Below are 11270 nucleotides of genomic sequence, written 5' to 3' on the forward strand. Positions count from 1 at the left end.
CGAGGGGAGTGTATACTTCGACGTGACGGGTGGATGTTATCATGTCTATTACTAGACTTTTCATATTCCATGATGTATTGTGTTGTCCTCGCCAGTTACCTATCGATCCACAGTCTGTTCAAAGTCACAACTCCTCCGATTGTGTACAATTCTAAGTCCTAAGCATGTAGGCACTTGCCCAAAGGGGCATTTCACTAAATCACGGTGGATCTCTGCTCTTCCTGCTCCATAGAACGAAAGACATCAGCGACGCGATGGAAAGACTCCTTCGGTACCCATGGAGGCATATCCTTAGATCTTGAATCCTCCTCCGGAAAAGACNTTACCAGCGAGAAAGACATCATGTCCAGATCCCTGGCCCCTTTTCCTGCCGGCATGCACGGGAAGGAATACACGTATATAAAGGCCGCATCAACCCCTGCATTGTTGAGAAGGTCAAGCTGCGTCCCGACATACTCAGCCTGCTCTTTCTCGCTTCGAGTTGGGATAATATCATTCTCGAAGATGCCAGTGCCGTCTGGATTTGTACCTTCTAAGAGTACGAACCCGCCGTCTCCGCGCTCTGCTGCCCCCTCGTAGGCACAGCAGCCGACCTCTAAAACAGCGAGAGGCTTGCCAATCCTGTACCGGTCAAGACATGAGACGTACTTCTCTGCAGTCTCTCCTCGGCGATAATAGTCTATGCCGATGACGTCAAAAATATCCCAGTCCACGACTTCCCAGGAGCCGGCTGAATATGTGACTTGGCCCCCGAAATGGGAACGAATTACCTCGACAAAAGACCGCAACACCTTATTCAACTCGACAGACTTGTCAAGCAGAGCCTGAGGAATATCCTCGATCATGTGGCCGCTGGGAAACAGAGGGCCGAGAAACATTACACGTTCGTTGAAAGAATCTCCAGGGAAAACACCTTTGCTGAAGATGGTGTACTCGCAGCCGGCGATAAAGACCAAATCAATGCCTTCACTGCGTAATCTTTCTGCAGTTTTTGCCGCCTCTTCAAAGTATACGCGTGTCTCCTCTATGGTTGCATTCATCTTCCAGGGATTGAAAAACACCGTTAGTCCCATCGCGTGCGCTGACCGCGCGGCGATCTGCAGTCGAGCTATCTCCTCTCCTTCAATCCGGACGGCGTTGGCGTGTAACTCGCCGGCGATTGCTTTCATGTCATATTCGACTAGAGCAGGATTGAATGGCTCGACAGAGAATCCAGTGCCACCAAAATTGAGGCCGACATCGTAGACAACGCCGCGATGCTTCATGGTAGAGTATTTGGGGGAGAGAACGGATAGTCGGGGAAATGCCTGCGGGCTCACAGAATAAGCAAGGAGAACGATCGTGTCCAAAAGAGCATGGGGCCAGAAACCAGAGGCATGCAATAGCCAAGTATATAAGGCTCCCTAAGGTGTCTCCACTGGTCGGAATGCGCACTCTTGGCGCCCCGAGGGTCCGGCCATGGCTCGAAATTTCGTCGAACCTGCAAGCCTGTACTGTCGGTAACTCGTCGGGCGGGCTTCCGAAGGTCCGGACTTACACCCTTTGACATTTCCACCACCTGCGATTTATCCTGCTCAAATCGCATTGAGAGCGTCTCTAGATACCGCTGTGATGATGTCACTCAGTCCTGGGGGCACCGACTGCGGACCCGCTGGCCAAGCAGCAGGGAGAGAAGGCGGCCTGGATCCCCAGTGTAATGGATCAGACGAGCGTGAGGTTATCGTGAAAGAGAGGGTGGCAGTATGCGAACATTTCCTTGGTCGCGTCGCATGTATCTGGATGCTGACATGCACAGTGTGATCGTTGCCGTCAGCGAAAGGTACGATCATTCTGTTTACCTCCCGCAAATATTCGAATCTTTCCCATGTGAGGAGTATCCGAGTACTGACTTTCGAGCCGGCTTAATAGACCAAGTGTAATCGCGTCAATCCGTGCTCGCACTGTACCAAGGCCGACGCGGAGTGTACATTCAGACTGGCTCACAAAGCCAGAGAAAAGCGGCAGCGGGTCCTGATCTCGACTGCATAGTGAGTTGTCCCACTAAAGTACATTTTGTCTAAACATTAATAGATCATCAGTGAAAGGAGACTTGAGCATATTTCGAACAGAATTGAGGACCTCTACGGAATCATAGGGCAACTTAGAGATGAGCGCCGTAACGGCGATAGTACCCTTATGGCTCCAACTAGATCGCTAGCACCATCATATACATCGTTCCAATATGGTGGTCCTCACTTGTTCACCAATGCTCCAGCTCCAGCGGAAGGGATCGAGTCCGCAATGTTTACCCATGTCATTTGCGCAGCAAGGGCTCTTGAAACTGCTGTGATGACTGACCCCTACTCCAGGGCCATTGACGACATAACTTCGGCGTTGGATACTTTGCGGAACGCAGTAAATCTCCAAAAGCAACAAAATGAGACGCTGGAAGGGCCATTTTCATTTCTAAAAGATTCGCCTTCCGGACTCAGCCTCAGGGATTTGCCTATGCCTCCCTTGGGTAAAATCATGGCATGCCTCAGGATCACTCAAGGTGCGTCTATCGTTGTCAGGATATGCTACACTTGTTCTAATAATTATTCTCCAGAGAGCTCGCCGAGTGAGATTTACTGGCCGTTCGAATTTGGATCTCTGGGAGACTTCACCAAATACGTGATCAGAGCCTGCACACCCGGTCCCATTAGCGATATGGAGCTGATTATAGTCCACTACGTTCTTTATTCGCTCTTTACCCAATGTTCGATTAGTGTCGATGACGAGACACTCCGAGAGGATTACGACGCGCAAGCTTCGACGTGCAGAGCGAGCCTCGAGACAATTATATCGAGCCTTTCCTTCCACGTCAATACCAATATTGACTCTATCTGTGCTTTGTACATGGCGGTGCGTCTTCCTATCTTAGTTGCAATGCATTCCCCGCAGTATTAATTGGCGATTTCCACCATATAGTCCCTTCATTGTCTGCACCGGGCGAAAGTTTCCACAGCATGGACGTTTATTTCAAGAGCGTCGCTTATGTGTCTGGACCTGGGGTTGCATAGCAGTTACTCCATTGTAACGCAACATGAAACCGCAGTGCAGCGAAAGATGTATCTTTTCTGGGCTGTGTACGCCCTGGAGAAATCTGTGGCTTTACGGCTTGGCAGGCCATCAACTATTAGAGACCAGGATATCACCATCCCACGACTCACTTTGGACCGCAAAATGGCCTCCCTAGCATATAACCGACTGCCCGACTGGATTGATTTTGCTAGCATATACGGCCGCTTGTACGATAGCCTGTATAGCCCGAAGGCGCTGACAAAACCGGTCTCCATTCGTATGTCTCGTACCAGTGCACTAGCTTCTGAGCTGGAGCGGATGATAGCGGCGAGAGCCGGATACTATGTAAGTATCTAAACGACCTTAGCTGTGTTCCCAACAGAAGCAAGAATACGGAACCAGTCTTGACTAACTGTCCTTCTCAGAATCGGCCAGACCTGTGGAGTAGCCATGTGCTAGATCTAAAAATTTTACGGTTCCTGATACACGCAAACAGAGCAATGGAATACTCAACTTTGGCCTCCATATATCGAGGAATGCCAACAGAGAGTCCTTCGGGTATAATCCCGTGTACGCAATGCACCACCGCTGCCCGGATAGCTCTTGAAGAAACCGAAGCCAGCATTGCCATACTTTCAGATGCCACAAAATGGCCGACTGGTCTTCACGAATGGGTCAATGAGATCCTCCTCCTAGCGCCATTTATCCCTTTCACAATTCTGGTTTGCAGTGTTATTGATACTGCTGACTTTGCGGACATGGACCGCTTGAAGGGAGTAGTTGACGGTCTTCAGAGCCTGGCACAATGGCCGCGCTATGCCAGCTGTAATAGGCAGCTGCGTATTTTCAAGCCACTATTTGATGTTGCAGCTCGTTACGTTGAAGCAAAGAGAAGCCGGGAATCAACGGACGCTATTAGTAGTTTATTCACTAATCCCCACACCGATGTGTACTTTGATGATGACACTTGGTTAGGGAATGAATTCTCTCCTGTCTCGTCTCTGCCACTATGAGATATGTCGCCCCTTGATTTGCTCCAAGCTCCAGCAGTTACTTCATTCGATGAGACTCGAAACATAGCCGGCGTGACCTAATAAAATAAGGTTCCCACCNTTTGATCTTGCAAAAGGGTCTATCCTCTATCGCAGACGCGTAATACGTCAAGGGCACTCTGAGGACACAGTACGATATACAGCGCATAAGTGCGCGACCTTGCCTAGAAGCTGCTAAGTATTAAATAGGTCGCTTGGCTTGGCCCTCCGAGCGTGTCATTCATACCTGTCTTCTCTCTGAAGCCGCCAGCTACTGCCTGCTGAAGTCGTAAAAAGCGACTGGGTCGTTTATGATGATATCCCCTAGAAATATCTCTTCACCGAATAGCAGGTACAGAAACCCACAGCCAGTCCTACTTTAATCCTTGTGTAGCTGATTTTCGCGCTTGACACCATGGTGGCTGCACTTCATTTCCCCGTACCAGGCATATAGCAAACGACCATGTTATGGTTCCAATCCTTCCATTAATATATACATTGTTATTGCCAGGCTTTTCCCTGTAGTCTTCACTCAACCTATTATATATTTTATCAAAAACCTCTTCCACCGCCTTGCCTTCGAGGGTTAGCATATAAATACCCGCGATCGCATCTTTGTCTCGACTGGATTAGCGACTCTAGGCAATTTGGAGGCCATGAAATCTGACAGTTTCAAAAAGAGCAATGGTCAGCCTTGATTTCCATACTTCAAGGGATATGTAGTACTGGAGTAGACCCAAAACCCAATCACCAGACTCCATTTTAATGCTGGCCCTTGCGAGTTTCTACTCGCCCAGTAGAAAAGAGTACGCCCTTAGCCTACTCTATGACCCTCGCCCACGCGATATTGGATATAGTTGTGGTAACACTTGTAGCAATAATGTGGATTTGGTTGAGCCGCGGGCCTATTACTGCTATTTATCTACTTCAGCAAGGCTAGAGAGAATACAGGCTACTCTCTTGGTAAGATTAGTAGCATCAGCTAACAAACTCACCGGCCGTGAGTTGTAGCGATCCCAACATCAACAGTAGCAATCTGCAGTTGATATCACATTTATAGAACGTACTACAATGTCAAATTCTGATGTCTGGTATAAGTTTCGTACTTCAATATTATAATGTTTGGTCATGTAGTTCCGTAGTACCTGCGATCGAAATCAAGGCAAGGCAATGGCGCATCCATTACGATTGGTCTAGCATAAGACCTCTGCGTTGATCAACTGTCCGCAATCTTACTTGGATATTCTGCGCTGTCTTCTCCATCTGCCCCACAGTCGATCTTCCGTTCATCATACCTTCTGTCTCCATGTTACTGAGGCCATGGAAAAGGACCGCGAGCATAGATGATTTCCAGGGGTGGAGGCGCTGTCGTCTGTTCGTAAGAACGGTCAACACTAGGAAAAGGGTACCGAACGTGATAAGAGCGGCCGGCAGGAGGAGCCAGATCCAGTCTACGTCGATGTACACTTCCGAGGTATATACAGTGCCTAGAACGGTATAGTTGCTTGCAGAAATGGCGGCCTTTGTGAGGGACGCAGCGACGGCGCCGACAACGGATTCTAGTCCATCACTCACGACCTTGCCGGCTGCTGGGTTCTCTGGTAGCAACCTGCCACCCTCCGCCACGGAATCGGAAATCCATGTTGAAAGGTTGAATGCCATGTACGGCATGACGGACTCTCCCTCGAGATACTTTCTCAGGTCGTAGGTGGTGATCGGGCAGAATGCCATCTTGGAGACGTCGGCGTAGCCCGCGGGCAATTCTGCCAAGTTCACGGATTCTGGGGACCCGCCGTGCGATTGCGCGGACGGCTTCCAGCAGTCAGGACCCGAGAAGAAGAGATCAGGCGTTGAGAATATCTGGCCAAAGTCAGCTGGTGTGGAGATATCAAAGCTCGAAGTCCCATTCGACACGGAAATCCGATAGGTCCTGACGCAGAGGGCAAGCACGCATTGCGTGACCTTGCTGAGGCGAAATGTGTTTGCCAGATGCACCAGCGGCGACAGTCCGGTCGTTGTATTGCTCTCCAGGGCCAATTCGGCATGGGCAATGACGAACTGGGGGCTCTTCACCCCTGAATATGTGGCGTCGGATCCATTTTGCTCTTCGCTTTCGTTGCGTTGGAATGGGAACCACACTTTTTGGTCCGGGACATCCAGGAATAATGATGGATAATAGATTCCATCCGACAAACTTCTTATTGGCGAAATGGTTGAATTAATCCTGATGCTGGCTCGCTCTCCCTGCGGAGGTATGACCTCGCAGTCAGTAGCAGTGGTTTCGATCGTAGCAGTATCATTGACCACCATCGAACCACATTCAAGCCTGGTACGGGACGTGATATCTTCGCATTGACTGCATACGCCAACTGATTGAAAGGGCTCCCACGCGCAGTTTCCCGAGGAGCACGATACGGCCGGCTCGAGCTGCGCAGGCGATTCAGACCATATACCGGTATTGACCACACCCTGGAAGTCTATGCTGGCGGGTTTTGGGAAGAAGAAGTGCGCCTGTTTTGCGACCGCACCTGAAGAATCACCGTCTCGAATCGTTTGTCTCGTTGGATATTTGAGGATCTGCTGCATGAACGGGTCGAACATCAAAGCAAGAACCGTCAAGAGCGCACCAAGCGATACCAGCGATTGGCCTTTGTGCTGTAGTATCACAGATAGAGACCCGAGCGGTCCCCGGCTGGCGCTGTCGAACAATTGCATATCAGCGAGTTCCTTCTTTTTATCAGCTTTATGGAACCAAATCCACTTTAACTGGCCGATGCACTCCCCAATCACGTAAATAAGTGATGACTTTGATGCGGTCGCGATGATAGAGATTATTGCGTTGAGTGTGAATCCATACGCGAAAGCTGGGCGAGGGTTTCCATCAAAAACTATCAAAATACAAACAATGGCGATAAAGCAAATCACACTGAAAATAATTGCCAGGATTTCCCATAGCCATGTTTTCACGGCCAAGGTCGTCCAAGGCTGAGAGAAGGGCTTGGGGTCCTTGGGCATTGTTATGTCTGGTGGTAGAGGACTAGGCGACCGAGAAAGCAGCTCATAATCGGTCGTCTGGTCATGCCTCACAGCAGTATTGGAATCGTCCGGCATTTGCATGAGAGGCACACCCTTTGCGTTTCAGGAGCGTCATGTGGAACGGTAAGGCTCGATGCCTCTTGGAGTGGAATTGGTGACCCATTAATACTCTTCTCAGACAAGGCTACGCGCAGTTTCACGACAGGGGTGTGATCCAAACATTTCCTATCTCGGCCTAATAAGCGGGCAGTGCCATCTAGGGCCCGAGTCATCTTTCGCGGCGGACCAGGGTTTCACGCTGCTAATTTGAAGCCCGATAGACTGTTTCAATTGGTGGACTGAAGCAATGGAGGTCAGCAGCGCCGCAAAATTGGCCAACGATCCCTCTGGCTCTTGGAGAGCCGCATTCGTGACTAATGTTTGGAGCGCGTCTTCGCTGTCTTCGCTTACCAGCGGTAGTGATTAATTTGCTCCCTTGGACAAAAGAGATTGCATTTAACAGTGAAAATCAGTGACGCAAATGATCCATCAAACTTTAGGAGATTGAGGGGCAATGAAGAATTCGGAGGCGAGGACAAAACCCAGCCGCGAGGCTGTCATACAGTAAGACCAAACCATGGGCTGCAACCACCTCTCACAGGCGCTGCATCACGTGTAGAGACAAACACAACAAACAGCTTGGCCTCAATCTGACCGATTGTGGGCACCCTCGATGTCCCTCACTTGTCCAAGGCAAGAAGCGGCAGCTCACCACGACATTCTCCAGGGAAGTTCGATGGGCCCGCTGGCTCCAGCCATGGTATACTTAACCTCAACCTCGCCTCATCTCGTCTTCAGCTCACCTGCCCCTTGTCCGGGCTACCGTCGCCGACATGCTACCCAAATTCCTGCAGAGTAGTTACGCCCGCTACAAGGAGGATACCAATACATTTGCAACATGGCTTCTTGAGACAGCGAACAAATGTGGTTATCGGCCGCCATCCCTCTCTGCTGCTGTTCCGCCCGCGAACAGGGCAAACAGCCCGGGCAAAAGGGATGCCAATGATGTCGCAAATGCAGTTCCTTACAGTGTCACCACCAAAGATCTACAGGAGCTCGCCAACGTAGTCGCCGATTCCGCTCTCACGGTGCCCAGATCCATTTTCACGACCGCGAGGCGCGCCATCAAATTGAGAAAAACGGTCACTTCGTGGTTCCTGGGTCAGGGTGACTCTGCAAGCGATGAGCGTCACGCTTATTTCATCACTGCGCTGGAGAAGATTTGCGAGACCCTTGAATGGAAGGTCAGCCAGGCTTCAGCGAAACCAGACGCCCAAAAGTCGCCGCAGCCGCCGACTGACAATACGCAAAGCGAAGATGGGGAGGCTGCCGCGTTTCTTAACAGATTTGCGGTCCTCACAGTGGAGGAACCTCAGGACACAGCAGCGCAGACTAAACCAACACCAACAGAATCAACGAAGCTCGTCAAGGTGACTGTCGTTGAAGAGGACGACAATGAGGCCGCAGACTTAGACCTTGGCCCCTTGCTCTTCAAGACGCTATGCTTACTGCAAGACCTGCATAGCATGCGCAAGTTTCTTTCCATCACTTGGTCCGAGTACCGCGATGGGAAAATCGATCTGATGAACGCCGCCGTCGTGACAGATACTGCTTTACAATTGGCCCAGGATCTTGTCAAGGATCTGGAGACCGACTGGCATGCTACGCTTACGAGTGAAAGGAATAATGATGTCCAGAATGTTGTCTTCAATCTCGCGGTCATGAACCGCGGCGGTTCTGCAGCTCCATCCGTGGAGGTTGGCCTACCATACAACAAAAACATGGCCGAGGTAGCCGAGTGGTGCTACATACCGACCAGGGTCCTGCTCGAGTCGTTCGCAAACGTTCTCCAGGCCAACCATCTCCCAGTCTTTAAAAAGGGCCACTTCGGGATCTATGACCCAAAGACGAACCGGGAACGGATGTCTGTGGGTGAAAAATTCAACGAGGACAAAATCATCCTCCTGTCGATCCTACCGGAGTTTTGCATGCTTGATGCGTTCAACATCCAGATGCCTGTGGAGGATTTGTTGACTCGAGGCCTCGCCGAATTCGCCAAAACCAAACAAGTGACTTTGTGGCTTTGCTTCGCTGCCCAGATCTTCCTTGACGTTCATCATGCCATGCGACACAGCGCCCTGGGTGCATTTGCAGACCTTCGCATGTCTGGACTTCGCATCCAGAAGACCATCAAGGAGTACCAGCAACTGTCCAAGACCCACCCGCCGCCTGAATTTTGGCCCAAAGAAGGTGATGAGGACATTCAAGGTATAAGCACAGCTGTGCAGTCATGGATCATCCAAGACCTATTCCATGATCTTCGAGTGCAGTCTGGCCTCGACAGAGTTGGCCCTCCCCCCGAAAAGCACACACTCCTATCGCAGCACCCTATCCTCTGCGGTTTATTCTTATTCCAACTCAACCGCCGCATGCAGTTTGTCGGCCAACAGCTCGTCACGCAGTGGTACGATGTCCAGCAATTGGCCTTTCTATACAACCTCGTCGTAAAATCCTCACCAATGCACAAAGACCTGCGCTGGCCGGACATGGACGCGTTCATCAAAATCCATGGCGAATCTCACATATTCATCGGTTCGCGTCCCAGAAACGCTGCGGAGTCGCTGCAACGGCTCGAGTTGGCCACAGGTATCTCCTCCGCCACCAACTTTGCCCGCGATTCTCGAAATAAAAGCGAATGGCACAAACCCAACGGCAAAGATGCGCGCATCCTCACACCAACAACTGCAGTCGCGAACTTATTCTTCGACAGCGGCCCCGATCCTTTACCAGGCGCAGCCGCCGGAATCGCAGGCCTCGAGACGATCCTCGACCAACTCTCGCAGCAAAAATCGAAGCAAGAATCATCGGCACTTACCAAAAAGCAGCGCCAGAAGCAAGCGCAGAGAAGACCCAATCCAGAACTCGGCATCGCCCGCAACTGGTCTCACACGCACAACATCGATGTGCTGCACCTCCTCGCCTTGCTCAAGACAAGACTCTTCGAGGAAGAGCCAGTCATCTTATACAATTATTTCGGAATGCACAAGCGCGCCGTCGAGCTACTCCGCCTCATCCGCGACAAGGAACACCATAAATTGGTGCAGTATTTCACCGCGGGATACATGCGCGATGACACGTTCATTTCGAACATCGTCATCCTCATCCACCACGTTGCGCGCGGATCGGCGCAGAATGCACAAGCCATGGGACTTGGGTCTCGCTCGGGCAATGAGATATGTAGTCGGATTGTCGTGAGTGCCGCTGATGTGATGCGGGGGTATCTGGCCAAGAATGGCTCGGTGGCGTGTAAGGAGCTGCGGGTGTTTTGCAAGAATAAGAAGCCGATAGTCCAGGATAGTGGAGATGATGGTCAGGGCAGGGAGTACGCCGACCAGCTGGTGTATTCGTGGCTTAGTCTGGAGGACATTCTTGGTCCTACCGGTGTTGCCTCGCTGCAGACAGGGATCCCCATCCAGTGAGATAAGACTTGTAAAATATAGATTTTACGAAATACGAAGTATTAAACAATTAGTACTAAAGTTCTAAGTATATATTCGTTACAAAGTAAACAGGTTTTCTTGCAGGCTGAGTAAGCTAGATGCAAACGCTTATAAGTATCTAGATACTGTTGTAGCAGGCCTTACTGTGAGCGTACAGTATCGGGGCTCTAGGTGGATTATAGAGACGTGATACGTAGTTGTGGAATATAAGTCTGTATTCTGTAGAACTAATCGCTGGTTCTCCCTTCTAAGAATCTCATCTGAGCACTAAGTGAGATTACTAAAGAAACTAAATATAAGATACTAAACTAGCTATATAGCTAGAATATTTGTTTATAAATTATACTAGCATAGTATATGGCTAGGGCTAGAGTTCATTGTATAACATAATCTAGTTGAAACTATAATACTTACCCTTTTTTTTTAATACTAAGATTTTTTAAAGTATACGCTAGCTGCGGCGCAGTAGGTCCATTGGCTGGCAATGTCCGCGTTTTCTGACAGTGGGATAGGGGTGTCGCCCGTCGAATTTCTGGTCCAGGAGTTGCGGGACCTCCGGGGTTCTCAAGACGGACGCGAAGGGGACGGGATATTTCTTTCCCGAAAAGGAGATCCTGCTAGT

The 11270-nt window shown here is 50.2% G+C and overlaps 4 protein-coding genes across 4 annotated transcripts; 2 read left to right on the top strand and 2 right to left on the bottom strand.

Annotated features, from left to right (window-relative positions):
• Window positions 1-54: 54 nt before the first annotated feature.
• Window positions 55-1342, bottom strand: ASPSYDRAFT_69476 (uncharacterized protein). Its single transcript, XM_040850472.1, has one exon. The coding sequence runs from the start codon at window positions 1263-1265 to the stop codon at window positions 195-197; it is 1071 nt and encodes a 356-aa protein (XP_040702197.1). The 5' UTR covers window positions 1266-1342; the 3' UTR covers window positions 55-194.
• Window positions 1343-1614: 272 nt separating this feature from the next.
• ASPSYDRAFT_90561 (Zn(II)2Cys6 transcription factor) lies at window positions 1615-4055 on the top strand (the record flags this gene model as incomplete). Its single annotated transcript, XM_040852353.1, has 7 exons — window positions 1615-1740; window positions 1796-1819; window positions 1909-2027; window positions 2079-2533; window positions 2588-2883; window positions 2950-3387; window positions 3468-4055. 7 exons carry the CDS (start codon window positions 1615-1617, stop codon window positions 4053-4055), a joined length of 2046 nt encoding a protein of 681 aa, XP_040702198.1.
• Window positions 4056-5160: 1105 nt separating this feature from the next.
• On the bottom strand, window positions 5161-5850 carry ASPSYDRAFT_46411 (uncharacterized protein). The gene has a single exon (XM_040847221.1). The coding sequence runs from the start codon at window positions 5802-5804 to the stop codon at window positions 5256-5258; it is 549 nt and encodes a 182-aa protein (XP_040702199.1). The 5' UTR covers window positions 5805-5850; the 3' UTR covers window positions 5161-5255.
• Window positions 5851-7650: 1800 nt separating this feature from the next.
• ASPSYDRAFT_46412 (uncharacterized protein) lies at window positions 7651-10690 on the top strand. Its single transcript, XM_040847222.1, has one exon. The coding sequence runs from the start codon at window positions 7982-7984 to the stop codon at window positions 10625-10627; it is 2646 nt and encodes an 881-aa protein (XP_040702200.1). The 5' UTR covers window positions 7651-7981; the 3' UTR covers window positions 10628-10690.
• Window positions 10691-11270: the final 580 nt, after the last annotated feature.

This window comes from Aspergillus sydowii (genome assembly GCF_001890705.1).
Source record: "Aspergillus sydowii CBS 593.65 unplaced genomic scaffold ASPSYscaffold_6, whole genome shotgun sequence".
NCBI lineage: Eukaryota > Fungi > Ascomycota > Eurotiomycetes > Eurotiales > Aspergillaceae > Aspergillus > Aspergillus sydowii.

What these genes read in the sequence shown, in the direction of transcription:
- ASPSYDRAFT_46412 (XM_040847222.1), top strand. Translation starts at nt 7,982, where the DNA reads ATGCTACCCAAATTCCTGCAGAGTAGTTACGCCCGCTACAAGGAGGAT.
- ASPSYDRAFT_46411 (XM_040847221.1), bottom strand. Translation starts at nt 5,804, where the DNA reads ATGGCATTCTGCCCGATCACCACCTACGACCTGAGAAAGTATCTCGAG.